General features: G+C 50.5%; 1 protein-coding gene across 3 annotated transcripts in view; it reads right to left on the bottom strand.

The window, feature by feature from the left end:
- MYOCD (myocardin) overlaps positions 1–27,654 on the bottom strand; it is a 291,154-nt gene that overhangs the window by 51,300 nt on the left and 212,200 nt on the right. For all 3 annotated transcript variants that reach the window (XM_038742905.1, XM_038742906.1, XM_038742907.1), the window contains exons 3-5: positions 26,012–26,067; positions 17,881–17,956; positions 14,777–14,938 (exon numbers count right to left, since the gene is read on the bottom strand). In XM_038742905.1, coding sequence (XP_038598833.1) covers positions 14,777–14,938; positions 17,881–17,956; positions 26,012–26,067 — 294 coding nt within the window. The remainder of the gene's footprint in view (positions 1–14,776; positions 14,939–17,880; positions 17,957–26,011; positions 26,068–27,654) is intronic.

Raw genomic sequence — 27,654 nt, 5'->3', positions numbered from 1 at the left:
AAACAGCGTGACCCAGTGGAAATTATTATTATTATTATTATTATCATTATCATTATTATTATTACCAGAAAGGGGAGGGATATATATGTGAGAAGCAGGGTGGCTCAGCGGAAAGAGCCCGGGCTTGGGAGTCAGAGGTCACGGGTTCTAGTCCCGGCTCCGCCGCTTGTCAGCTGTGTGACCTTGGACAAGTCACTTCACGTCTCTGGGCCTCAGTTACCTCATCTGGAAAATGGGGATGAAGACTGTGAGCCCCACGTGGGACAACCTGATTACTCTGTACCTACCCTAGCGTTTAGAACAGTGCTTGGCACATAGTAAGCGCTTAACAAATACCATCATTATTATACCCTCTTACGCATCCACAGTTGCGCACATTCAATCCTACGATCAGTGCTATGTATTGAGTGCTTTCTGTGTGCAGAGCACTGTCTTAAGTGCCTTCGAGACTGTGAGCCCACTGTTGGGTAGGGACCGTCTCTATATGTCGCCAACTTGTACTTCCCAAGCGCTTAGTACAGTGCTCTGCACACAGTAAGCGCTCAATAAATACGATTGATTGATAGGAGAATAATAATAATGGTATTTGTTAAGCGCTTACTATGTGCAAAGCACTGTTCTAAGCGCTGGGGAGGTTACAAAGTGATCAGGTCGTTCCACGCACGGGGGGCTCACGGTCTTCATCCCCATTCTCCAGATGAGGGAACTGAGGCCCAGAGAAGTTGTGTGGGGTTCTGGTCATCCTCCTGTCTCACGCTTTAGCTCTGCACACAGTGAGCGCTCAATAAATACGACTGAATGAATGAACATGAGAAGGAAAAGAAGGAGAGAAGCAGCGTGGCTCAGCGGGAAGCGCCCGGGCTCTGGAATCAGAGGTCGTGGGTTCGAATCCCGGCTCCGCCGCCTGTCAGCTGGGTGACTCACTTCTCTGGGCCTCAGTTCCCTCATCTGGAAAATGGGGAGGAAGGCCGTGAGCCCCACGTGGGACAACCTGATCACCTTGCATCCTCCCCAGCGCTCAGAACAGTGCTTTGCACATAGTAAGCGCTTAACAAATGCCATCATTATTATTATTATTATTAACATGCTTCTAGCAAGACAAAGGAAAGGATGGGGCCAAGGTTCTGAACCTGCTGTTGGGTAGGGACCGTATCTATATGTTGCCAGCTTGTACTTCCCAAGCGCTTAGTACAGTGCTCTGCACACAGTAAGCGCTCAACATAAATACGATTGAATGAATGAATGAATGCCCCCCTTATCTGACAGGAGAGACCATATAATAAATTTCACACAAACACACCCTGTGTGACTCACTTCTCTGGGCCTCAGTTCCCTCATCTGGAAAATGGGGATGAAGGCCGTGAGCCCCACGTGGGACAACCTGATCACCCTGCATCCTCCCCAGCGCTCAGAACAGTGCTTTGCACATAGTAAGCACTTAACAAATACCATTATTATTATTATTATTATTATTAACATGCTCCTAGCAAGACAAAGGAAAGGATGAGGCCAAGGTTCTGCGCCCCTTATCTGACGGGAGAGACCATATAATAAATTTCACACAAACACACCCTGTGTGACTCACTTCCCTGGGCCTCAGTTCCCTCATCTGGAAAATGGGGATGAAGGCCGTGAGCCCCACGTGGGACAACCTGATCACCCCGCATCCTCCCCAGCGCTCAGAACAGTGCTTTGCACATAGTAAGCGCTTAACAAATACCATTATTATTATTATTATTAACATGCTCCTAGCAAGACAAAGGAAAGGATGAGGCCAAGGTTCTGCGCCCCTTATCTGACGGGAGAGACCATATAATAAATTTCATACAAACACACCCTGTGTGACTCACTTCCCTGGGCCTCAGTTCCCTCATCTGGAAAATGGGGATGAAGGCTGTGAGCCCCACGTGGGACAACCTGATCACCTTGCATCCTCCCCAGCGCTCAGAACAGTGCTTGGCACATAGGAAGCGCTTAACAAATACCATTATTATTATTATTATTATTAACATGCTTCTCGCAAGACAAAGGAAAGGATGGGGCCAAGGTTCTGCCCCCCTTATCTGACGGGAGAGACTGTATAATAAATTTCATACAAACACACCCTGTGTGACTCACTTCTCTGGGCCTCAGTTCCCTCATCTGGAAAATGGGGATGAAGGCCGTGAGCCCCACGTGGGACAACCTGATCACCCTGCATCCTCCCCAGCGCTCAGAACAGTGCTTTGCACATAGTAAGTGCTTAACAAATACCATTATTATTATTATTATTAACATGCTCCTAGCAAGACAAAGGAAAGGATGAGGCCAAGGTTCTGCGCCCCTTATCTGACGGGAGAGACCATATAATAAATTTCATACAAACACACCCTGTGTGACTCACTTCCCTGGGCCTCAGTTCCCTCATCTGGAAAATGGGGATGAAGGCTGTGAGCCCCACGTGGGACAACCTGATCACCTTGCATCCTCCCCAGCGCTCAGAACAGTGCTTGGCACATAGGAAGCGCTTAACAAATACCATTATTATTATTATTATTATTAACATGCTTCTCGCAAGACAAAGGAAAGGATGGGGCCAAGGTTCTGCCCCCCTTATCTGACGGGAGAGACTGTATAATAAATTTCATACAAACACACCCTGTGTGACTCACTTCTCTGGGCCTCAGTTCCCTCATCTGGAAAATGGGGATGTAGGCTGTGAGCCCCATGTGGGACAATCTGATCACTTTGCATCCTCCCCAGCGCTTAGAACAGTGCTTGGCACATAGTAAGCGCTTAACAAATACCATTATTATTATTATTAACATGCTTTTCGCAAGACAAAGGAAAGGATGAGGCCAAGGTTCTGCCCCCCTTATCTGACAGGAGAGACCGTATAATAAATTTCACACAAACACACAAACATACCCTGTGTGACTCACTTCTCTGGGCCTCAGTTCCCTCATCTGGATAATGGGGATGTAGGCTGTGAGCCCCACGTGGGACAACCTGATCACCTTGCATCCTCCCCGGCGCTTAGAACAGTGCTTGGCACATAGTAAGCACTTAATAAATGCCATTATTATTATTATTATTATTATTATTATTATTATTAGAACAGTGCTCAGCACATAGTAAGCGCTTAATAAATGCCATTATCATTATTATTATTATTATTATTAGAACAGTGCTTGGCACATAGTAAGCACTTAACAAATACCATCATTATTAATATTAGTAGTAGTAGTATTGTTCAATCAGTGGTGCTTATCGAGCGCTTACGATGTGCAGAGCACTGGACTAAACACTCGGGAGAGCTGATTGACACAGTGTCTGCTATTAAGGAGAGTCCAGTCTAAAGTCTTAGAACAGTGCTTTGCACATAGTAAGTGCTTAATAAATGCCATTATTATTATTATTATTAAAGTAGAGAGTCCAGTCTAAAGTCTTAGAACAGTGCTTTGCACATAGTAAGCGCTTAATAAATGTCATTATTATTATTATTATTATTAAAGTCCAGAGTACAGTCTAAAGTCTTAGAACAGTGCTTTGCACATAGTAAGCACTTAATTAATGCCATTATTATTATTATTATTATTATTATTATTAAAGTCCAGAATCCAGTCTAAAGTCTTAGAACAGTGCTTTGCACATAGTAAGCACTTAATTAATGCCATTATTATTATTATTATTAAAATTCAGAGTCCAGTCTAAAGTCTTAGACCAGTGCTTAGCACATAGTAAGCGCTTAATAAATGCCATTATTATCATTATTATTAAGGTCCAGAGTCCAGTCTAAAGTCTTAGACCAGGGTTTTGCACATAGTAAGCGCTTAATAAATGCCATTATTATTATTAAAGTCCAGAGTCCAGTCTAAAGTCTTAGAACAGTGCTTTGCACATAGTAAATGCTTAATAAATGTCATTATTATTATTAAAGTCCAAAGTCCAGTCTAAAGTCTTAGAACAGTGCTTTGCACATAGTAAGCGCTTAATTAATGCCATTATTATTATTATTATTATTATTAAAGTCCAGAGTCCAAAGTCTTAGAACAGTGCTTTGCACATAGTAAGCGCTTAATAAATGCCATTATTATTATTATTAAAGTCCAGAGTCCAGTCTAAAGTCTTAGAACAGTGCTTTGCACATAGTAAGCGCTTAATGCCATTATTATTATTATTATTAAAGTCCAGAGTCCAGTCTAAAGTCTTAGAACAGTGCTTTGCACATAGTAAGCGCTTAATTAATGCCATTATTATTATTATTATTATTACTAAAGTCCAGAAGTTCAGGAGTGGGGCATTGGATGTGACTGTGACTAGACTGCGAGCCCACGGTTGGGTAGGGACCGTCTCTATATGTTGCCAACTTGGACTTCCCAAGCGCTTAGTACAGTGCCCTGCACACAGTAAGCGCTCAATAAATACGATTGATTGATTGATTGATTGATTGGATGGCAGGTAGCGTTGGCCCACTTCCCTTCCTAGTCTACATCTCTTCCCAACTTCCCGGCCTCTGGAATAAAGGATGAAGGGAAGAGGGGAAGGCCGCTGGGACGCCGTTATTCCCACCTTGCCCACGGAGGTTGGAAAGGGAAGAAGCAGTGGCCACTCCGCCTACGGTCCGGCCCGGAAAATTCCCCACGTCTCCTATCTCTGCGTCCACCTCCGGACCAACGGGATTTTCCTTGGATACAGCCCCCCCGGGATGGACAGACGGAATGTCCTGAGGCCCGAGGGGGCAGAAGGCATCTTCCCCATTGCTTTCCATTCATTCAGCTGTGTGACTTTGGGCAAGTCACTTCACTTCTCTGGGCCTCACTTACCTCATCTGGAAAATGGGGATGAAGACCCTGAGCCCCCTGTGGGACCACCTGATCACCCTGCAACCTCCCCAGCGCTTAGAACAGTGCTTTGCACATAGTAAGCGCTTAATAAATGCCATCATTATTATTATTATACTCATCAAGCACTTAGTCCAGTGCTCTGCACACAGGAAGCGCTCAATAAATACGATTGAAATATGAAATCATTCATTCAATCGTATTTATTGAGCGCTTTCTGTGTGCACAGCACTGGACTAAGCGCTTGGGAAGTCCAATCAATCAATCAATCAATCAATCAATCCTATTTATCGAGCGCTTACTGTGTGCGGAGCACTGGACTAAGCACTTGGGAAGTCCAATCAATCAATCAATCCTATTTATTGAGCGCTTACTGTGTGCAGAGCACTGAACAAAGCGCTTGGGAAGTCCAAGTCGGCAACATCTAGAGACGGTCCCTACCCGACAACGGGCTCACAGTCTAGAAGGGGGAGACTAATAATGGCATTTATTAAGCGCTTACTATGTGCAAAGCACTGTTCTAAGACTTTAGACTGGACTCCCCTTATTAGCAGACACTGTGTCAATCAGCTCTCCCGAGCGTTTAGCCCAGTGCTCTGCACATCGTAAGCGCTCGATAAATACCACTGATTGAACAATACTACTACTACTAATATTAATAATGATGGTATTTGTTAAGCGCTTACTATGTGCCGACGTGTGACGGGTGTCAAGTGGTCAGAACAAACAGAATTAAAGCTAAAATTCCATCCTGTTCCTCGCTTGTTTGAACCCTCCCCATCGGTGACTTCCGGAATCCGCGCCCGAGCTGAGATCACGGATACCAAGGCCGGGTCTGGATCCCCGCGTTATCCAGGTCATTTCGGCTCACCCGGTGGCTTCGGTTATCCGGGTAAGCGTGTCAAAAATCATTCTATTTATTTATTTATTTAATTTGTACATATCTATTCTATTTATTTTATTTTGTTAGTATGTTTGGTTTTGTTCTCTGTCTCCCCCTTTTAGACTGTGAGCCCACTGTTGGGTAGGGACTGTCTCTAGATGTTGCCAATTTGTACTTCCCAAGCGCTTAGTACAGTGCTCTGCACATAGTAAGCGCTCAATAAATACGATTGATGATGATGATGACGATTCTGACTTCAAGGAGCGTCTTTGGCGAGGGGACTGAATTATCTGAATAATTTACCTGGTCGGTCATAATAATAATAATAATAATAGTAATGGCATTTATTAAGCCTTAAGGTGACAAGGCCATCAGGTCGTCCCACTGGGGCTCACAATCTTCATCCCTATTTTACAGATGAGGTCACTGAGGCCCAAAGAAGTGAAGTGACTTGGCATTTATTAAGCGCTTACTATGTGCAAAGCACCGTTCTAACCGCTGCGGAGGTTACAAGGCCATTAGGTTGTCCCACGAGGGGCTCCCAGTCTTCATCCCCATTTTCCAGATGATGTCACTGAGGCCCAGAGAAGTGAAGTGACTTGGCATTTATTAAGCGCTTACTATGTGCAAAGCACCGTTCTAAGCGCTGCGGAGGTTACAAGGCCATCAGGTTGTCCCACGGGGGGCTCCCACTCTTCATCCCCATTTTCCAGATGAGGTCACTGAGGCCCAGAGAAGTGACGTGACTTGGCATTTATTAAGCGCTTACTATGTGCAATGAACTGTTCTAAGGACTGCGGAGATTACAAGGTGATCAGGTTGTCCCACGGCGGGGGGGGGCTCCCAGTCCTCATCCCCATTTTCCAGATGAGGTCACTGAGGCCCAGAGAAGTGAAGTGTCTTGCCCAAAGTCACACAGCTGACAATTGGCGGAGCCGGGATTCGAACCCATGACCACTGACGCCAAAGCCCGGGCTCTTTCCACTGAGCCATGCTGCTTCTCAAAGGACCGTCAGAGCCTCACGGAGATTCAAGCAGGTGTCCTCACGGTCCACTCAAGTGTTGCCTTTCCTGTCACCCCCCCCGGGATCTGAGGCCTAGGGGTGTCGGGGTAACGAGTCCTGCTTCGGCACGTCATTCCCCAGCGTGGCTCAGTGGAAAGAGCCCAGGCTTTGGAGTCAGAGGTCCTGGGTTCAAATCCCACTCCGCCCATTGGTCAGCTGTGTGACTCTGGGCGAGTCACTTCACTTCTCTGGGCCTCAGTGACCTCATCCGTCTAATGGGGATGAAGACCGCGAGCCCCCCGTGGGACAACCTCATCACCTTGTAACCTCCCCAGCGCTTAGAACAGTGCTTTCCATATAGTAAACACTTAATAAATCCAGCACTTAGAACAGTGCTTTGCACATAGTAAACGCTCAATAAATGGCATCATTATTATTATTAATAATAATAATAATAATAAATGTCATTATTATTATTACTATTAATAGCCCCCTAGTCAGGGGATGTCCGCCCCTCTGATATCAGCGTCGCGGATGTCAGGCTGGACTGGGACGCGAAGGAGCCAAGAACGGAACAGGTGCAGGAGGAAGAGCATGGCTCAGTGGAAAGAGCCCGGGCTTTGGAGTCAGAGGTCCTGGGTTCAAATCCCACTCCGCCCATTGTCAGCCGTGTGACTCTGGGCGAGTCACTTCACTTCTCTGGGCCTCAGTGACCTCATCTGTCAAATGGGGATGAAGACTGCGAGCCCCCCGGGGGACAACCTCATCACCTTGTAACCTCCCCAGCGCTTAGAATAGTGCTTTGCATATCGTAAACGCTTAATAAATCCAGTGCTTAGAACAGTGCTTTGCACATAGTAAGCACTTAATAAATGCCATTATTATTATTAATAAATGCCATCATTATTATTACTATTAATAGCCCCCTAGTCAGGGGATGTCCGCCCCTCTGAAATCAGCGTCGCGGATGTCAGGCTGGACTGGGACGCGAAGGAGCCAAGAACAGAACAGGTGCAGGAGGAAGAGTCCTGCTTCTGCAGGTCATTTCCCAGCGTGGCTCAGGGAAAAGAGCCCGGGCTTTGGAGTCAGAGGTCCTGGGTTCAAATCCCGCTCCGCCCATTGTCAGCCGTGTGACTCTGGGCGAGTCACTTCACTTCTCTGGGCCTCAGTGACCTCATCTGTCCAATGGGGATGAAGACTGCGAGCCCCCCGGGGGACAACCTCATCACCTTGTAACCTCTCCAGCGCTTAGAATAGTGCTTTGCATATCGTAAATGCTTAATAAACCCAGCGCTTAGAACAGTGCTTTGCACAGAGTAAGCGCTTAATAAATGTCATTATTATTATTATTAATAATAAATGCCATCATCATTATTACTATTAATAGCCCCCTAGTCAGGGGATGTCCGCCCCTCTGAAATCAGCGTCGCGGATGTCAGGCTGGACTGGGACGTGAAGGAGCCAAGAACAAACAGGTGCAGGAGGAAGAGCATGGCTCAGTGGAAAGAGCCTGGGCTTTGGAGTCAGAGGTCCTGGGTTCAAATGTCGCTCGGCCCATTGTCAGCCATGTGACTCTGGGCGAGTCACTTCACTTCTCTGGGCCTCAGTGACCTCATCTGTCCAATGGGGATGAAGACTGCGAGCCCCCCGTGGAACAACCTCATCACCTTGTAACCTCCCCAGCGCTTAGAACAGTGCTTTCCAAATAGTAAACGCTTAATAAATCCAGTGCTTAGAACAGTGCTTTGCACATAGAAAGCGCTTAATAAATGCCATTATTATTATTATTAACAATAATAATAAATGCCATCATTATTATTACTATTAATAGCCCCCTAGTCAGGGGATGTTCGCCCCTCTGAAATCAGCGTCGCGGATGTCAGGCTGGACTGGGATGCGAAGGAGCCAAGAACGGAACAGGTGCAGGAGGAAGAGCATGGCTCAGTGGAAAGAGCCCGGGCTTTGGAGTCAGAGGTCCTGGGTTCAAATCCCACTCTGCCCATTGTCAGCCGTGTGACTCTGGGTGAGTCACTTCACTTCTCTGGGCCTCAGTGACCTCATCTGTCCAATGGGGATGAAGACTGCGAGCCCCCCGGGGAACAACCTCATCACCTTGTAACCTCTCCAGCGCTTAGAATAGTGCTTTGCATATCGTAAATGCTTAATAAACCCAGCGCTTAGAACAGTGCTTTGCACAGAGTAAGCGCTTAATACATGCCATTATTATTATTATTAATAATAAATGCCATCATTATTATTACTATTAATAGCCCCCTAGTCAGGGGATGTCCGCCCCTCTGAAATCAGCGTCGCGGATGTCAGGCTGGACTGGGACGCGAAGGAGCCAAGAACGGGACAGGTGCAGGAGGAAGAGGCCAGTTGCCGTGATGTGATGGGAGCAGATTTGGAAACGAGGGACGGTTCCCTGTGGGGGGGCCTTCCCCGCCCCCCATGCTCTTGACACCTCGGGGCTTTAAATAGCTGGGCGGGCCCGGGGGAGGAGGACGTCCAGGCCGAAGCACCCGGCCCGCATGCACCCATGGTCACGGAGCCATCCCCGCCGCCATTACCTCAGGGACCAGAAATAGCGTGGGCCCGGGATGCCAACGTGACTCCCTCCGTCCTCGCCCCCGCCACCTGAGAGCGACTTCCCCGAAGACCCGTTGGGCCCGACCCTTGGACTTCGGTTGGGGGGAGCCCAAACCACTCCCAGGCAGAGAGGAGGCCTTGTGCAGACCAGGCCTCCTGCTTCCTCTCCTCCCGGGGGTCCCGGGCCCTGCCGCGGGGGACTCCATCCTTTTAATCGTCCTTATTGAGCGCTTACTGTGTGCGCGGCACTGGACTAGGCGCTTGGGGAGCCCACGTCGGCGACATAGAGAGGGCGGTCCCTACCCAACGACAGTCTAGAAGGGGGAGACGGACGACGAAACGAAACGCGGAGACGGGCGTCGGGCCCGTCGGAAGGAACAGAATCAAATCCAGAATGTCACCTCCAGCGGACGGCGTTTATCGGCTTTATCCCCGGGGTCCCGCGTCCCCGCTCTAATCTCGGGCGGAATGCCGCTCGCCTGCCCTGGGCATCGTCCTCTCCGCCGTATCAGCCGGAGCGATGACAGGGACGGGGCTAAAAATGGCGCCTTGCCTCACCCCGCTGCTATGCGGGCCCCGGGCTGCCGGCGGGCCCTGCTTTTGGCCTTCTCTGCCGCGATTAAGTGAATGAGTCAACCCAACTTTCCACTCCGTCAACGTTTTAAATTCCGAGGTTAAAGTCGGACGGTTCGAAACGCGTCACCTTCGCGGCCCCACTGCCGTGGGGGATTTGGGGGCCTCCGCGGGGGGAATGGCTGGGCGGCCCGCCCTCTCCCCCGGCTTCCGTGGGGGCTATTTTTACCCCGGGACAAAGCTCCGCCACCTCTGCTCCGTGTGCTCTCAGAAATGCCGAAACACAATCCACTTCCCCGGGGGAGAGGGGGGGAAAGAGTCAGGCCGAGCCGTGAGGGCCTAGGTCGAAATGTGTGCGGGGGTCATGGCGTGCGCTTAGAGAGAGAAGGAAAGAGAGACAGAGAGATAGAGAGAGAGAAGGAAAGAGAGAGAGAGAAGGAAAAAGAGAGACAGAGACACACAGAGAGAATCCCCTCTTTGCTGGGGAGGCCTCCGGGCAAGACGTTAGATTCCCGGAAATCTCGAAGCCAGGAACGGGGCATTTTTCTGTTCTTTTCCCCCCAAAACAACAGTGGAATTTGGCCGGGGGAGCAAGCGGGGCGGCAAGCAGATCAACTCACGGGCTCTAAATATATCACGGGCTTTAAACGATTGTAATTCGTTGAGTGCATCGAACTCTAATTGCTAGTCTCTGGAGACGGGCAGGCCGGTTTCATTCCAACTATAGTTCTGAATAAACGCAGATGAGCTGAATCTCTCTAAAGGGGTTGTGGTGAGAGCGGGGAGCCCTCCTCCCACCCTCCTGTTTGGGGGCTCGGCAGATGCGCTCCTCCTATAATAATAATGATGGCACTTATTAAGCGCTTACTAGGTGCAAAGCACTGTTCTAAGCGCTGGGGAGGTTACAAGGTGATCAGGTGGTCCCAGGGGGCTCACGGTCTTCATCCCCATTTTATTGAGGTCACTGAGGCCCAGAGAAGTTACGTGACTTGCCCAAAGTCACCCAGCTGACCGTCGGCGGAGCTGGGATTTGAACCCATGACCTCTGACTCCAAAGCCCGGGCTCTTACCCCCTGAGCCACGCTGCTTTTCATCTCTCATTCTCTTCTCATCCTCATTCTCTTCATCTGAGCAGTCGCCAGGCCAGGGAGAGGAGCCACCAGGAGGAACCCCCAAGGCCCGGATCGAAAGCGCTCCCGGTTCCAGCCGGGGATCGATGTCCCGGGAATGTCCGTGGCCCAGACCATTCATTCATTCATTCTTTCATTCAATCGTATTTATTGAGTGCTTACTGTGTGCAGAGCACTATATTAAGCGCTTGGGAAGTACAAGTTGGCAACATATAGAGACGGCCCCTACCCAACAGTGGGCTCACAGTCTAGAAGACCAGTCGAGCAATCGATCAGTCACTCCGCGGGCATGTGCCCGGAATGGCGGGCCCATCACTGGGCTCCCACCTTCCTCAAAGCTCTTCGTCCGCGTTCCCCCTAATGATCAACGGTATTTAATGAGCGCTTACTGCATCCAGAACACTGCAGCTGTGTGACTCTGGGCAAGTCACTTCACTTCTCTGGGCCTCAGTGACCTCATCTGTAAAATGGGGGTCAAGACTGGGAGCCCCAAGTGGGACAACCTGATCACCTTGTATCTGTCCCAGCGCTTACAACGGTGAGCAGCGTGGCTCGGGGGAAAGAGCCCGGGCTTGGGAGTCAGAGGTCATGGGTTCAAATCCCGGCTCCGCCAACCGTCAGCTGTGTGGCTTTGGGCAAGTCACTTCACTTCTCTGGGCCTCAGTGACCTCATCTGGAAAATGGGGATTAAAACTGTGAGCCTCCCGTGGGACCACCTGATCACCTTGTGACCTCCCCAGTGCTTAGAACAGTGCTTTGCACATAGTAAGCGCTTAACGAATACCATCATCATCATCATTATTATTATTATTATTATTATAGTAAGTGCTTAACAAATACCATCATTATGATTACTTGGAAGAGGACTTTACAACAGAGTTGGGAAGGGAATATGTCTATTATGTTGTTATGTTGGACTCCCCCAGGCGCTTAGTACAGTGCCCTGCACACAGTAAGCCCTCAATAAATATAATTGATTTATGGGAAACAGCAAGGCCTAGTGGAAAGAGCCACTGGAGGACTTGGGTTCCAATCCTGGCTCCTCCATTTGTCTGCTCTGTGACCTTGGGCAAATCACCTAACTTCTCTGGGCCTCAATTCCCTTATCTGCAAAATGGGGATTCAATCCCTGCTTAGAAAGTGAGCCCCAAGTGGGACTTTATCTTGTAGCTACCCCAGTGCTTGAAACATAGTAAGTGCTTAAACGCCATTATTATTAGCATTATTAGTATTATTACATGGTCGCTGCCCACAGCGCTTGAAACATGGCAAGTGTTTAAATGCCATTATGATTATTATTAGTAGTATTACTACATGTTCTCTGCCCACAGTGAGATCTTACCGTGTACTAAGAGCTAAGGCACAAACAAGATTATGAGGTCAGACACGGTCCCTGTCTGAATCCCCATTTTACAGATGAGGAAACTGAGGCTCAGAGAGGTGAACTGAGTTGCCCACGTTCGCCCGTGGGGTCAGCGCTCTGCCCGCGGCAGATTCTCAGAGCAGAGGGGGAGAGCGAGGAGGGGAGGAGATGATGGGAATGTCGCCCCTGCCCCTTCCCCGCCTCCCCGCGCCCACCTCTCTCCGCCCACCCCGCCTCGGCTTCCCTTTCCTGCATTTCCCCTCCTGCCGCCCTCCCCAGGAACTCCTCTTGGACCGGTTCGTGGCGGATTCAAATTTCAGTTCGGGACCAGCTGTGAGCGGGCCACCTTAGGAGGATTTTCCAAGAAATCAAATTCTCTCTCTGGGACGGGACTAATTGTGGAGCTCGCTAGGCACTTGATGAGTCCCCCGTGGGACCACCTGATCACCCTGTAACCTCCCCAGCACTAAGAACAGTGCTTTGCACATAGGAAGCGCTTAATAAATGTCATCATTATTATTATTATACGCCGAGCACTACCTGATGCCATCTGGGGCTCCGAGTCTAAGGAAGAGGAAGAACAAGTATTTTAATCCCCATTTTACAGATGAGGTAACTCAAGTCCTTGCCTCGTTTCACGCCAGAGCGACGCCACGGATGCATCTCTCCCAGAACGCCCTACCTCCATCTATACTCATTCCGGTAGTTTATCCCAGAACGCCCTACCTCCATCTATACCCGTTCCGGTAGTTTAGCCAAGGAATTTTCTCGGGAAAAACGCGCAAGTGGTTTCCCATCGGCTCCTCCCGCGCGATAAACTTGAGTCTCCGTCCTCGACTCTCTCCCACGGTGCTGCTGCCCAGCGCGGGTGCGTTTTGCCTTGCAGCAGATTTGCCGTCCACTCGCTAGCCACTGTCCAAGCTAGGAATGGAACGGACGGGCCCCTGCCCGACTTTCCCTCCCGTAGCCGAGCCCGGTAGAGTACCGGAAACTCTCCACGTGCCTCTCTGAGAGGGAAACTGAGGCCCAGAGAATAACAATGAATAATTATGGCGTTCGTTCAGCTCCAACTACGTGTCAAGCACTGTAGTAAGCGCTGGGGCGGATGCGAGGTGATCAGGTTGGTCGCAGTCCCTGTCCCACCGTCTAAATCGGAGGGAGGGGGATTCAGGCTGGACGCAGTCCCTGTCCCACGCTCTAAATCAGACGGAGGGGGATGCGATTCCCATTTTACACATGAGGCAACTGAGGCAGCGGGAAACAAGAAGCAATGTGACTTCCCCAAGGTCGGCCGGCGGGTTAGCGGCAGAGCTGAGAGTAGAATTCCAGGCCCCGGTTGCCCCCAAGGCTCTTTCCACCGGAACGCGCTGCTTCCCACAGGAGACTCACAGGAAAGTGAAATGACTGAACTAATACGCCTATACATCTGCGGGTGAAAAAAGACACCCTCTGCCCCCATCCCAAACAATCTTATCGCCATGAGAAAACAAACAGGTGCGTTTATGCAAGCGCACGCACCAAACCCACACGTACACGTCTCTATCCTAGGAGAGCGGAGAAACGAGGAAGAAATGGGCAGAATAGACGCTGAAACGGGAGTGGGTTGGGAAGGGTCTGGTCACGGTAACTCTTCCCTACGGGATGCTGGGTGCAAAGGAGATGGGCTATTTGCCTCTGCGGTCGCTCCCGGATGCCTATTTGTCAGGCTCAGGAAGGGGCGTTGTGCCGTGAGAACGGAAGGGTGCATCTGGGAGAAACTGGATGGACGGGAATACGACAAGACTCAAGAAAACTGGGGGCAGATGGGCACAAAAATAAAGGTTTCTCCTTCCGAGCAAGCGGGTATCACCCCTCCCAGACGCTCTCGTGGCAGAAGCCTGGCTGGCTGGCAAGCTCCGTTTCCTGCCCCGGCGAGCCAAAGGGGTCGCGAATTTCCCCGAAATGGATGGAAGGAGCCCACCCCAAAAGGGAAAGGGCAGGGACGCCGTGGGCCCGCCTCTGGGCGAAGAAGAAAATGGCTATTCTGGGCCCAAAGGCTCAACTTTCCCGTGGCACGGATCTTTGGTCAGCTGCCCGGCATTACCCGGAACGCAACCGTCTTGCCAGGGGTTGGGAAAGGGTGGTGGACGCCGTCCACGGGTCTCCGGGGCTGATCAGAGACCCCGCATCCTCAGGTCAGCAAACACTGGGTGCGTCTGGAGCCCAGCCGAATCAACGGCCACTGATCCAGCCACGGGGCTACGCGTGTGTCTGGACCAAGTGCCCACGGGGGTGCCCGGGAGGATCAACCGGGGCCGAGGGGTAACCCCGAGCCTCGGCTGTCCGGGTCTCTGCCCCCGCCACCGAGCCGGCCGACCGCCTCCGGCCTGGACGCGTGCCGTAGGAAACACAGACTTTTCCGCTCTAGCTACCTTTTATGGCCTCTTTCACAGCAGAATCAACGGGAATGATATTCTTCTCCACCAGCTCTAAAGGGCCTGGCCGGAGAGCAATTTTTTCATTCAGATCATCTGCCAGTCGAGCTCTTTTCAGCTTCATCTGAGTAGCTGGAACGGAACCCTCTACGGCTGAGTCTAAAAGGCCGAAATTAAAACCATCAGTCCTCGGGGCAGGTATTGTTTCTGCCTGCAGATACAAGCTTGAAACCCCGTTACAAAACGCCTTTAACGCCCAGTCCCCTCCCGGGGTCCGCGGCTTCGGACAGAACAACGATAAAGTCGCGGCCCGGGGCTTGGCACGCTCCTGAGAGATCGGCGTTGCCGTCGGAAGTCGGACGGAGTGAGAGGCAAAGTGTAGACTCCAGACGGTATGCTCTTGTGGGCAGGGAATTTGTCTGTTTATTGTTATTTTGTACTCTCCCAAGCGCTTAGTAATAATAATAATAATAATAATGTGGGCATTTGTTAAGCGCTTACTATGTGCAAAGCACCGCTCTAAGCGTTGGGGAGGATACAAGGCGATCACGTTGTCCCACGTGGGGCTCACAGTCTTCATCCCCATTTGACAGATGAGGGAACTGAGGCCCGGAGAAGTCAAGTGACTCGCCCAAGGTCACACAGCTGATGGGGGGGGGGCGGAGCCGGGATTTGAACCCACGACCTCTGACTGCTCTGCACCCAGTGAGCGCTCGATCAAAACGAGTGAACGAGCAAACGGATGAATGAAGGTAATAGCCACCTGAAAGAAAAACGCGGCCAAGTGGTTCGGACCACGGGTAATGTTTGCCGGTCTAGGGAACCGTGAGAGGATTCTGCTCTCCCGCCATCCCTTGTACCTATTTATTCTACTTATTGTATTTTGTTAATATGTTTTGTTTTGTTCTCTGTCTCTCCCTTCTAGACTGTGAGCCCACTGTTGGGTAGGGCCCGTCTCTATATGTTGCCAACTTGGACTTCCCAAGCACTTAGTACAGTGCTCTGCACACAGTAAGCGCTCAATAAATACGATTGAACGAATGGATGAATGAATGAATCCCTCTGTCTCTTCCAGGTCTCTGGAGAGGAGCGTTGGGGTCCCAGGTTGGAATGGAGCGGAAGGGCGACATGGCCAGGTTGGAAAATTCTAGCCTCGACCCCCTGGGCTCTGGGAGAGAGCGGATATGCCGTCCCAGTTTGGACTTCCTTCTCCCCGCAGCCTGGGCAAATTCTCCTACCGCCAGGCCAGAAAATCCAGAGGCTTCTGGGATTCAAATCCCGGCTCCGCCACCTGCCAGCTGTGTGACTTTGGGCAAGTCGCTTCACTTCTCTGGGCCTCAGTTCCCTCATCTGGAAAATGGGGATGAAGACTGTGAGCCCCCCGTGGGACAACCCGATCACCTTGTAACCTCTCCAGTGCTTAGAACAGTGCCTTGCACATACTAAGCGCTTAATAAATGCCATCATTATTATTATTATTATTATTGAGTACGTCCTTTGCGACATCACTGGGGACAGGGCTGGTGGCCGAATAGAGGCGTTCCCCGTCATCTCTTCCTCCAGAAAAGCACAGATCATCATCATCATCATCAATCATATTTATTGAGCGCTTACTGTGTGCAGAGCACTGTACTAAGCGCTTGGGAAGTACAAGTAGGCAACAGATCCTCAAATGACCCTGCCAGGGTTATTAGGCGGTGCCCCAAATGCCCCAAAGCTTTCTGGGATGGCCAACCCCAGTGGCTCTAATTAATTAATTATGGTATTTGCAAAGCGCTTACTACGGGCCAGGCCCTGTACTAAGCGCGGGGGTGGATACGAGCAAATAGGGCGGGACACAGCCCCTGTCCCACGTGAGGCTCACAGTCTTCCACGCTGGAGAAGCAGCGTGGCTCAGTGGAAAGAGCCCGGGCTTTGGAGTCCGAGGTCATGGGTTCAAACCCCGGCTCCGCCACTTGTCAGCTGGGTGACTTTGGGCAAGTCACTTCACTTCTCTGGGCCTCGGTTCCCTCATCTGGAAAATGGGGATGAAGACTGGGAGCCCCCCCATGGGACAACCTGATCACCTTGAACCTCCCCAGCGCTCAGAACGGTGCTTTGCACATAGTAAGCGCTTAATAAATGCCATCATCATTATTATTCCATCCCCATTTGACAGCTGAGGTCCCCGAGAAGTGAAGCGACTTGCCCAAGGTCACCCAGCAGACAAGTGGTGGAGCCGGGATTAGAACCTATAATAATAATAATAACAATGATGGTATTTGTTAAGCGCTTACTATGTGTGAAGCACTGTTCTAAGCGCTGGGGTAGATACAAGGTAATCAGGTTGTCCCACGTGGGGCTCACAGTCTTAATCCCCGTTCTACAGATGCGGTAACTGAGGCACAGAGAAGTTAAGTGGCTTGCCCAAAGTCACAGCAGACTATGACCTTCTGAGTCCCAGGCCCGGGCTCTTGCCACTGTGCCACGCTGCTTCCGCCCTCTCTGCGCTTCCCTGGCAGTTAACCTGGGAAACACTGGGGCATAAGAACCTCCTTCCCCTCCCCACAGCACCTGTATATATGTACATATATTTATACGTACTTATTACTCTATTTATTTATTTTATTTGTACATGTTTATTCTATTTATTTTATTTTGTTAATATGCTTTGTTTTGTTCTCTGTCTCCCCCTTCTAGACTGTGAGCCCACTGTTGGGTAGGGCCCGTCTCTAGATGTTGCCAACCTGGACTTTCCGAGTGCTTAGTACAGTGCTCTGCACGCAGTAAGCGCTCAATAAATACGATTGAATGAATGAATGAATAAGGACACTTGAAACAGGATGGAACTTTTAGGAAAGTAACTCAACAGACCCAATCTCGCTGTTGGCTCTGAAGGAAATCCAAAGCATCAAGCGGGCATCGGCCCTGCCAGGGAGAAGGCCACTACAGCCTCCACCTCCGCTGGGCCAGCGGCGTCCGCGGGCACCGCAGACGGCCAGTGGAGTCTGGGGTTTTATCGGTCCACGGGGCGAGTCGGGACGGCCGCCACTCGCAGGGGGACCGACTGACGTCCCGCCTGGCTCCGGCCGCCGCCGCGGGCCTGGAGAGCGGGGACTTACCTGGTAAGATGTGCATGTTCGCCACGCGGGAACACCCGGGCCGCGCCCGAATCTTGTGCTTGAGGTGGGCTTCAGCCTGCGGGGCGGAAAGAAGGGTCCGGGGTCAGCGTCGGCAAGGAGCACGTATGGGTGCCGAGCGCCGGGAGGAAGCCTCTCACCCTCCGGCTCAATTGTCCCCCCGTGGGGAGGCGGGAGATTGGGCACTGGGTGGACTTTCCACCTGGGCACCCTGGCTGGACATCCTCTCCATCTAAGGAAGAAAATGCTTTCGTCCTCAAGTCCCCTTCCGCCTCCCGCGGCCCGCTGGGCTCCCTCGACGATCTCTCCCGCGGCTCTGTGGGAGTTTCCTTCTTCAGGCCGGACCGCCGGGGCCGAACCGGTCGCCCGGACGTTTCCTCGGCCAGTACCGTTTCTGCCGCTCGGACGTATTATTATAGTTAGGGGATTGACCGATTGGTGATTTTATGCCGGGCACCGGGAGAGATATAACCGCCTCTGCCCACCTCAGGGCTCACTCGCTAAGAGGGGGAGGGAACAGGAATCTTATCACCATTTTAGATGAGGAAACTGAGGCCCGAGAGGTTAAGTCACTCTCCCAAGGTCGTCCAGAAGGCCACAGGTGGAAGCCAGCCTCCCAGACTCTACCTTACCCTCCCCGGCCACCCCAACCGCAGACAATTCATTATCCTGTCCCCTTCTCACTTGATCTGGTTCCGAACAGCGTTTTCTTTTCCCAAACTACCGGCTTCGGCTTTCTCTTTCCCTTTGGCGACTTAATTGATAATCACGGCATTTGTGAAGCGCTTACTATGTGCCGAGCACCGTTCCGAGCGCTGGGGTAGATACGAGGTTGTCCCACGTGGGGCCCACGGTCTTAACCCTCATTTTACAGATGAGGTAACTGAGGCACCGAGAAGTTGTCACACGGCGGACGCGTCTCCTAATCGACCCTGTCCCACTGATTGTAAAACTCTTCAAGGGCAGGGAACGCATCTCGCTCGGTTTCCATTCGTCTCGACGCTTAGTCCGGCCCTCGGCACGAGGCGGCTAAGTGCCGCTGACGGCTGGGACGGTGGCTTACTCAAATTTTTCCCCTTTTTTCTGTGCTGGACCTTCAGTTGAAAAATCATCCCAACGGGGAGAAGAATGTAAAACCACCGCTGTTTGGGTCCTTGATAACTCCAGATGGAAGCGATTTGGTTGGGAGAGGGGGTACGTCATATATCTCCCCGAAGTGCCGAAAGACACACGAGACAACTATTCTTGTCCCGGGGCTGCTCGTGCGGCCGGGCAGATGAGGCTGAATCCCCAGGCGCAGATGCTGGAAGACAGCGAGACCGAGGGCTCCTTGAGTTTGATTCTCCCTTCTGCACTTTGGGAAGACAATGGCTTCCCTTGGAATCCCGGCTCTGGAGCGGGAGGCGGGCTGGAAAAAGGCCCCCCGGCCGACCATCCTGCGGCTCTGCCGTCCGTGGGACCACTTTGCCAGAAGCTATGAGTTTAGGGGGTCCGAGCCAGGACCGCTCTGTTCTCAACAATCAATCAATCAATCAATCGTATTTATTGAGCGCTTACTGTGTGCACTGTACTAAGCACTTGGGAAGTCCAAGTTGGCAACATATAGAGACGGTCCCTACCCAACAGTGGGCTCACAGTCTAGAAGATGATAGAAGCAGTGTGGCTCAGCGGAAAGAGCCCGGGCTTGGGCGTCAGAGGTCACGGGTTCCAATCCCGGTTCCACCGCTTGTCAGCTGTGTGACTCTGGGCAAGTCACTTCTCTGGGCCTCAGTTATCTCATCCGTAAAATGGGGATGAAGACTGCGAGCCCCACAAGGGACAACCTCCCCAGCGCTTAGAACAGTGCTTTGCACATAGTAAGCGCTTAACAAACACCCTCATCATCATTATTATTATTCTCATGATAGAAGCAGCATGGCTCAGGGGAAAGAACTCAGGCTTGGGAGTCAGAGGTCATGGGTTCCAATCTCGGCTCCGCCACTTGTCAGCTGTGTGACTTTGGGCAAGTCACTTCACTTCTCAGGGCCTCTTTACATCGTCTGTAAAATGGGGATGAAGACTGCGAGCCCCCCGTGGGACAACCTCATCACCTTGTATCCCCCCAGCGCTTAGAACAGTGCTTGCTACATAGTAAGTGCTTAACAAATGCCATTGTTATTATTATTATGATTCTTCCCCCGTGTAAACACATGCTTCATATAAGCCCAAGCCCTCTACCTCCTGCCCCCACCGAGAGGGGGTAAGTGGGCTGAATTTTCATAGGCCCACTTCATAAGCAGGAGAGCAGTGTGGCTCAGCAGAAAGAGCACGGGCTTTGGAGTCAGAGGTCATGGGTTCAAATCCCTGCACCACCGATTGTCAGCTGTGTGACTTTGGGCAAGTCACTTCACTTCTCTGGGCCTCAGTGACCTCATCTGGAAAATGGGGATGAAGACCGTGAGCCCCCAGTGGGACAACCTGATCACCTTGTAACCCCCCCAGCGCTTAGAACAGTGCTTTGCACATAGTAAGCGCTTAATAAATGCCATCATTGTTATTATTATTAGCCCAGGAAGAGGCCCACAGTCTGCACACAGCTCTGTCCTGCTTCAGGACTCTGAAACAGACGTTAGTGTCGTGATCGGGGTCGGCTAACGGGTGGCCCGGGGCGGATGTTCTTTTCTGGAAGCACGAGACATCGCCGGGCGGGTCACGGCTCCGCGGCGTCCGAGCGTTCCGATGCCCCAGGCCCACGGGTCCCAGGTGAGTCTGGCTCCTCGAACGGGACCGTCACGGTCTCACCTCCATCCCTGCTGCCTCCGGAGAGCATTCCGGCTCAGGAGTGGGGTTCCCGCCGTGAGGCGGTCCAGCTGTGGGGCTGGACGAGGGGGATGATCCCCTTCTTGCCAAATCCAACGGCCACTACTCCGTCCTAATCCCCGTCGACTTCTCCGCTGCCTTCGGCACTGTGAACCCCCGCCTTCTCCTGGAAACATTTTCCAACCTCGGCTTCGCTGACGCTCTCCGGTCCCGTCTCTCTGGCCGCTCATCCTCAGTCTCTCTAGTGGACTCCTCCCTCAGCCCCCCCACCCCCTAACTATGGGGGGCCCTCAGGGCTCGGTTCTGGGTCCCCGTCTAGTCTCCATCTACACCCACTCCCTTGGAGAAGTCATTCATTCGTTCAATTGTATTTATTGAGCGCTTACTGTGCGCAGAGCACTGGACTGGGCACTTGGGAAGTCCAAGTCGGTTACACTAGAGACGGTCCCTACCCGACAACGGGCTCACAGTCTAGAAGGGGGAGACGGACAACAAAACACAAAACATGCGGACGGGTGTCAAGTCGTCAGAACAAACAGAATTAACCCTAAATGCACCCGTCATTCACTCACATTCCTTCACCTCCCACCCCTATGCAGACGATTCCCAAATCTCTATCTCCAACGTTCATCTCCCTCCCGCTCTGCCGTCTCGCATTTCCTCTTGCCTTCAAGACATCTCAACTTGGAAGTCCTGCTCTCACCCCCAACTTAACACATCAAAACCAGAGCCCTGTATCTTCCCACCCAAACCCTTCCCTCCCCCTGACTTTCTTATCACTGTAGACAGCACTGCCATCCTTCCTGCCTCGCAAGCCAGGAACTCTGGCTTTTATCCCTGAATCCCCTCTCTCTCGTTCAACCCACATATCCAATCCATCGCTACATTCCGTCGGTTCCACCCTCCCGGCCTCGCTACAATCCGCCCTTTCCTCTCCATCCAGATTCATTCAATCGTATTTATCGAGCGCTTACTGCGTGCAGAGCACTGTACTGAGCGCTTGGGAAGTACAAGTTGGCAACATATAGAGACGGTCCCTACTGTCAAAATTGGAGGAGAGTCCAAATTGTCCCTACCCAACAACGGGCTCAACTCCCACGTTAATCAGAGCACTTCTCCTACCCACCTTGATTACTGGATCGGCCTCCTTGCTGAACTCCCCACCTCCTGTCTCTTCCCTCGCCGGTCCATACTTTACTCGGCCGCCCGGATCGTTACTACAGAAGCCTTCGGCCCACGTTTCCCCACTCCTCCAGAACCTCCATGGCTGCCTCTATCCACCTCCTCACGAAAAAATAGCTCCTTACCCTCATCTTTAAAACACTCAATCCCCTCGCTACCCTCCTCCTACAACCCAGCCCGCGCAACTGCCAACCTACTCACTGGGCCTCGATCTCATCTTTGCACATAGTAAGCGCTTAATAAATGCGATTATTATTATTATCATTATCTATCTCCCCGCCGACCTCTCAACCAAGTCCCGCCTCTGGCTTGGAATTCTCTCCCACTCCGTATCTGACAGACAACGACTCTCCCCACCTTCAAAGCCTTACCGAAGGCACAACTCTTCCTAGAGGTCTTCACTGCTCACACCCTCCTATCCTTTTCTTCCATTCCCTTCTGCGTCACTTTGACTTGCTCCCTTTATTCTTCCCTCCTCCCAGCCCCCCAACACTTAATAATAATAATAATGGTAGCATTTCCTATGTGCCAAGCACTGTTCTAAGTGCTGGGGAGGTGTACAACTCTTCCGAGAGGTCTTCCCTGCTTACACCCTCCTTTCCTTTTCTTCCATTCCCTTCTGCGTCACTTTGACTTTCTCCCTTTATTCATCCTTCCTCCCAGCCCCCCAACACTTAATAATAATAATAACAATAATGATAGCAGTCACTATGTGCCAAGCACTGTTCTAAGCGCTGGGGAGGTGTACAACTCTTCCAAGAGGTCTTCCCTGCTCACGCCCTCCTTTCCTTTTCTTCCATTCCCTTCTGCGCCACTTTGACTTGCTCCCTTTATTCATCCCTCCTCCCAGCCCCCCAACACTTAATAATAATAATAATAATAATGATAGCATTTACTATGTGCCAAGCACTGTTCTAAGCGCTGGGGAGGTGCACAACTCTTCCGAGAGGTCTTCCCTGCTCACACCCTCCTTTCCTTTTCTTCCATTCCCTTCTGCGTCACTTTGACTTGCTCCCTTTATTCATCCCTCTTCCCAGCCCCCCAACACTTAATAATAATAATAATAATGATAGCATTTACTATGTGCCAAGCACTGTTCTAAGCGCTGGGGAGGTTACAAGGTGATCAGGTTGTCCCGCGGGGGGCTCACAGTCAGTTCCCATTTTACGGATGAGGGAACTGAGGCACAGAGAAGTGAAGTCACGCAGCTGGCAATTGGCGGAGTCAATTATATACCTATCCATAATTCATTTACTTATATTAACGTCTGTTTCCTCCTCTAGACTGTAAGCTCGTTCGTGGGCAGGGAATGTATCCAGTATATTGTTTTACTGTTTCTCTCCCAAGCGCTTAGTACAGTGCTCTGAACGCAGTAAGTGCTCAACAAATACAACTGATTGATTGAGGGCGGCAGTGGTGAAAAGACTGGTTGGGGGCGGAGCGGACGGTGAGAGCCTAGAGCCCTCCTTGGCCCGTCCGGGGGTCGTCCGGGGGTCCCTTTAGAAAAAGGCCGGGGACATCTTGTCCACTCCCCGGGCCCTTCGGTTCCCCCTTCGCGATGTCGCCGAGGTTGGGAGCGGCCATCTGTGGTCTGCTAAACAATCGAAAGGCTGCATGTCCTGCCATTTCGGGGAGGAGGAAAAATACCCTGGAGGAGGTCCAGGCGGAGGGCCCGGAAAAAGCCGTGCTCCTTGGGAAGAGAAGGAGGGAGAGCCGTGGAAAGGGGAGGCACTAAAGCAGGGAGTCGAAATTGGCAGGGGTAATAATAATAATAATAATAATGATGATGGTATTTAGCAAGCGCTTACTATGTGCAAAGCACCGTCCTAAGCGCTGGGGAGGTTACAAGGTGATCAGGTCGTCCCACGGGGGGCTCCCATCCTTCATCCCCGTTTTCCAGGTGAGGTCACTGAGGCCCAGAGAAGCGAAGTGACTCGCCCCAAGTCACACAGCTGACAAGTGGCGGAGCCGGGATTTGAACCCACGACCTCGGACTCCAAAGCCCGGGCCCTTTTCACCGAGCCACGCTGGGTAGACACGGGGGTACGCTACAAGCTCCTCGAGGGGAGGGAACATGTCTGCGGCACTCTCCCAAGCGCTTCGTACAGTGCTCTGCACACAGGAAGGGCTCAATAATAATAATAATAATAATGATGGTGTTTATTAAGCGCTTACTTTGTGCAAAGCACTGTTCTAAGTGCTGGGGAGGTTACAATGTGATCAAGTCGTCCCACGGGGGGCTCCCAGTCTTCATCCCCATTTTACAGACGAGGGAACTGAGGCCCAGAGAAGTGACGTGACTCGCCTAAAGTCACACAGCTGACAATTGGCAGAGCTGAGATTTGAACCCATGATCTCTGACTCCAAAGCCTGTGCTCTTTTCACCGAGCTATGCTGGGTAGACATAGGGGCACGCTATAAGCTTCTCGAGGGGAGGGAACAGGTCCGCCGCACTCTCCCAAGTGCTTAGTACAGCGCTCTGCACATAGTAAGGGCTCAATAATAAATAATAATGGCATTTATTAAGCACTTACTATGTGCAAAGCACTGTGTGAGCCCACTGTTGGGTAGGGATTGTCTCTATATGTTGCCAACTTGTACTTTCCAAGCACTTAGTACAGTGCTCTGCACACAGTAAGCGCTTAATAAATACGATTGATTGATTGTTCTAAGCGCTGGGGAGGTTACAAGGTGATCAGGTTGTCCCACGGGGGGCTCACAGTCTTAACCCCCATTTTGCAGATGAGGTAACTGAGAAGTTAAGTGACTTGCCCAAGGTCCCACAGCTGACAATTGGCAGAGCCGGGATTTGAACCCATGACCTCCAACTCCAAAGCCCGTGTTCTTTCCACCGAGCCACGCTGCTTCTCTCAATAGACATCACTGAATGGCTCTGTTATACCACATTTTCCCAGGTGCTTAGTACAGTGCTCTGAACACAGTAAGCGCTCAATAAATACGATTGATCCATTGATCGATGCCCTCAGATGTGTCGATCTCCCTTCACATCCCAGTTCTCACACTTCATTCTTCTTGAACCAATGTACTTACTCTACTTCTTTCTCGTTTTCCCTTTCCTATTCATTCAATCGCATTTATTGAGCACTTACTGTGTGCGAAGCACTGGACTAAGCGCTTGGGAAGTACAAGTTGGGCTTGGTGTGCCTTCTTTCCTTCAATTCAAAGGAGCACAGACCACTGCCCTCCCTGTCCTCGATGACTTTGTGAAGTCGCGTCTCCTCCAGGAAGTCTTCCCCGATTTCCCTCTCATCTCCGCCCACTGTTGGGTAGGGACCGTCCCCATATGTTGCCAACTTGGACTTCCCAAGCGCTTAGTACAGTGCTGTGCACACAGTAAGCGCTCAATAAATACGACGGAACGAACGAACGAATCTCCCAACCCTATTTCTTCCTAACCACCGCTTCGTCACTCGCGTTCTCCCTCAGCCCTCGGGCACCGCGCCATAGCATTTACGTTATTATATTTTTATAGTCTATTACTCATTTCTAGCTGAAATTTATCGGCCTGCCCCTCGCCCCTCCTAGTCCGTAAGCTTCCCGAGAAGCAGCGTGATTTGGCGGAAACAGCCCGGGCTCGGGAGTCGGAGGTCGCGGGTTCTAATCCCGGCCACCTGTCCGCTGTGTGACTTCTTTTAGACTGTGAGCCCACTGTTGGGTAGGGACTGTCTCTATATGTTGCCAACTTGTACTTCCCAAGCGCTTAGTACAGTGCTCTGCACACAGTAAGCGCTCAATAAATACGATTGATTGATTTGGGCGAGTCGCTTCGCTCAGGTCAGTGCTCTGCACAAAGTGGGGGCTCAATCCCGGACTCCTCCCTCTCATCAACCCACGTACTCGATCCAAATACTTCATCATCAATTGTATTTATGGAGCGCTTACTGTGTGCAGAGCACTGTACTAAGCGCTTGGGAAGTACAAACTGGCAACATATAGAGACAGTCCCTACCCAACAGTGGGCTCACAGTCTAAAAATACTGTCTAAAAATACTTCATCCCGTCGGTTCCACCGTCACAACATCGCTACAATCCGCCTTTTCCACTCCATCCGAACGGCGATCACGTTCACCAGCCTTTCGACCCGCTACCCATTCGCACTCGCAGAAATTACCTTTCCTCGCTCCAGACTTTTCCTTTGGTCATGGAATGCAGGTGGGCTTTTCAGCGCTGGAACGGAAAGGCAGAAATACGTCAGTTCGGATCGTCCCGTCTGTTGCCGCACGTTGGAATCAATCAATCAATCGTATTTATTCTGTTGCCAGTTTGTACTTCCCAAGCGCTTAGTACAGTGCTCTGCACGCAGTAAGCGCTCAATAAATACGATTGATGATTTATTGAGCGCTTACTGTGTGCAGGGCACTGGACTAAGCGCTTGGGAAGTCCAAGTTGGCAACACATAGAGACGGTCCCTACCCAACAGCGGGCTCACAGTCGAGAAGGGGGAGACAGACAACAAAACATATTAACAAAATAAAATAAATAGAATAGATATGTACAAGTAAAATAAATAGAGTAATAAATACGTACAAACATAGATACATATTAAGAAAATAAAATAAATAGAATAGATATGTACAAGTCAAATAAATAGAGTAATAAATACGTACAAACATATATACATATATACAGGTGCTGTGGGGAAGGGAAGGAGGTTGGAACTGTCACGCGCAGCTGGTGATTCCCTTCAATCAATCAATCGTATTTATTGAGCACTTACTGTGTGCAGAGCACTGTACTAAGCGCTTGGCAACATATAGAGATGGTCCCTACCCAACAGTGGGCTCACAGTCTAGAAGGGGGAGACAGAGAACAAAACAAAACATATTAACAAAATAAAATAGAATAGATATGTACAAGTAAAATAGAGTACTAAATACGTACAAATATATATATATATTATATATATATATTATACATATATATATAGGTGCTGTGGGGAAGGGAAGGAGGTTGGAACTGAGTCGCGCGCAGCTGGCGATTCCCTTCAATCAATCAATTGTATTTATTGAGTGCTTACTGTGTGCAGAGCACTGTACTAAGCGCTTGGCAACATATAGAGACGGTCCCTACCCAACAGTGGGCTCACAGTCTAGAAGGGGGAGACAGACAACAAAACAAAACATAGTAACAAAATAAAATAAATAGAATAGAGATGTACAAGTAAAATAAATAGAGTAATAAATACATACAAACATATGTACATATATATATAGGTGCTGTGGGGAAGGGAAGGAGGTTGGAACTGAGTCACACGCAGCTGGTGATTCCCTTCAATCAATCAATCAATCATATTTATTGAGTGCTTACTGTGTGCAGAGCACTGTACTAAGTGCTTGGCAACATATAGAGATGGTCCCTACCCAACAGTGGGCTCACAGTCTATAAGGGGGAGACAGAGAACAAAACAAAACATATCAACAAAATAAAATAAATACAATAGATATGTACAAGTAAAATAAATAAATAGAGTACTAAATACGTACAAACATATATACATATATATAGGTGCTGTGGGGAAGGGAAGGAGGTTGGAACTGAGTCACGCGCAGCTGGCGATTCCCTTCAATCAATCAATCAATCGTATTTATTGAGCGCTTACTGTGTGCAGAGCACTGTACTAAGCGCTTGGGAAGTCCAAGTTGGCAACACATAGAGACGGTCCCTACCCAACAGCGGGCTCACAGTCTAGAAGGGGGAGACAGAGAACGAAACCAAACATATTAACAAAATAAAAGAAATAGAATAGATATGTAC

Source organism: Tachyglossus aculeatus, unplaced genomic scaffold (genome assembly GCF_015852505.1).
Source record: "Tachyglossus aculeatus isolate mTacAcu1 unplaced genomic scaffold, mTacAcu1.pri scaffold_1_arrow_ctg1, whole genome shotgun sequence".
Lineage (NCBI taxonomy): Eukaryota > Metazoa > Chordata > Mammalia > Monotremata > Tachyglossidae > Tachyglossus > Tachyglossus aculeatus.
This window is presented reverse-complemented; position numbering and strand designations above follow the sequence as displayed.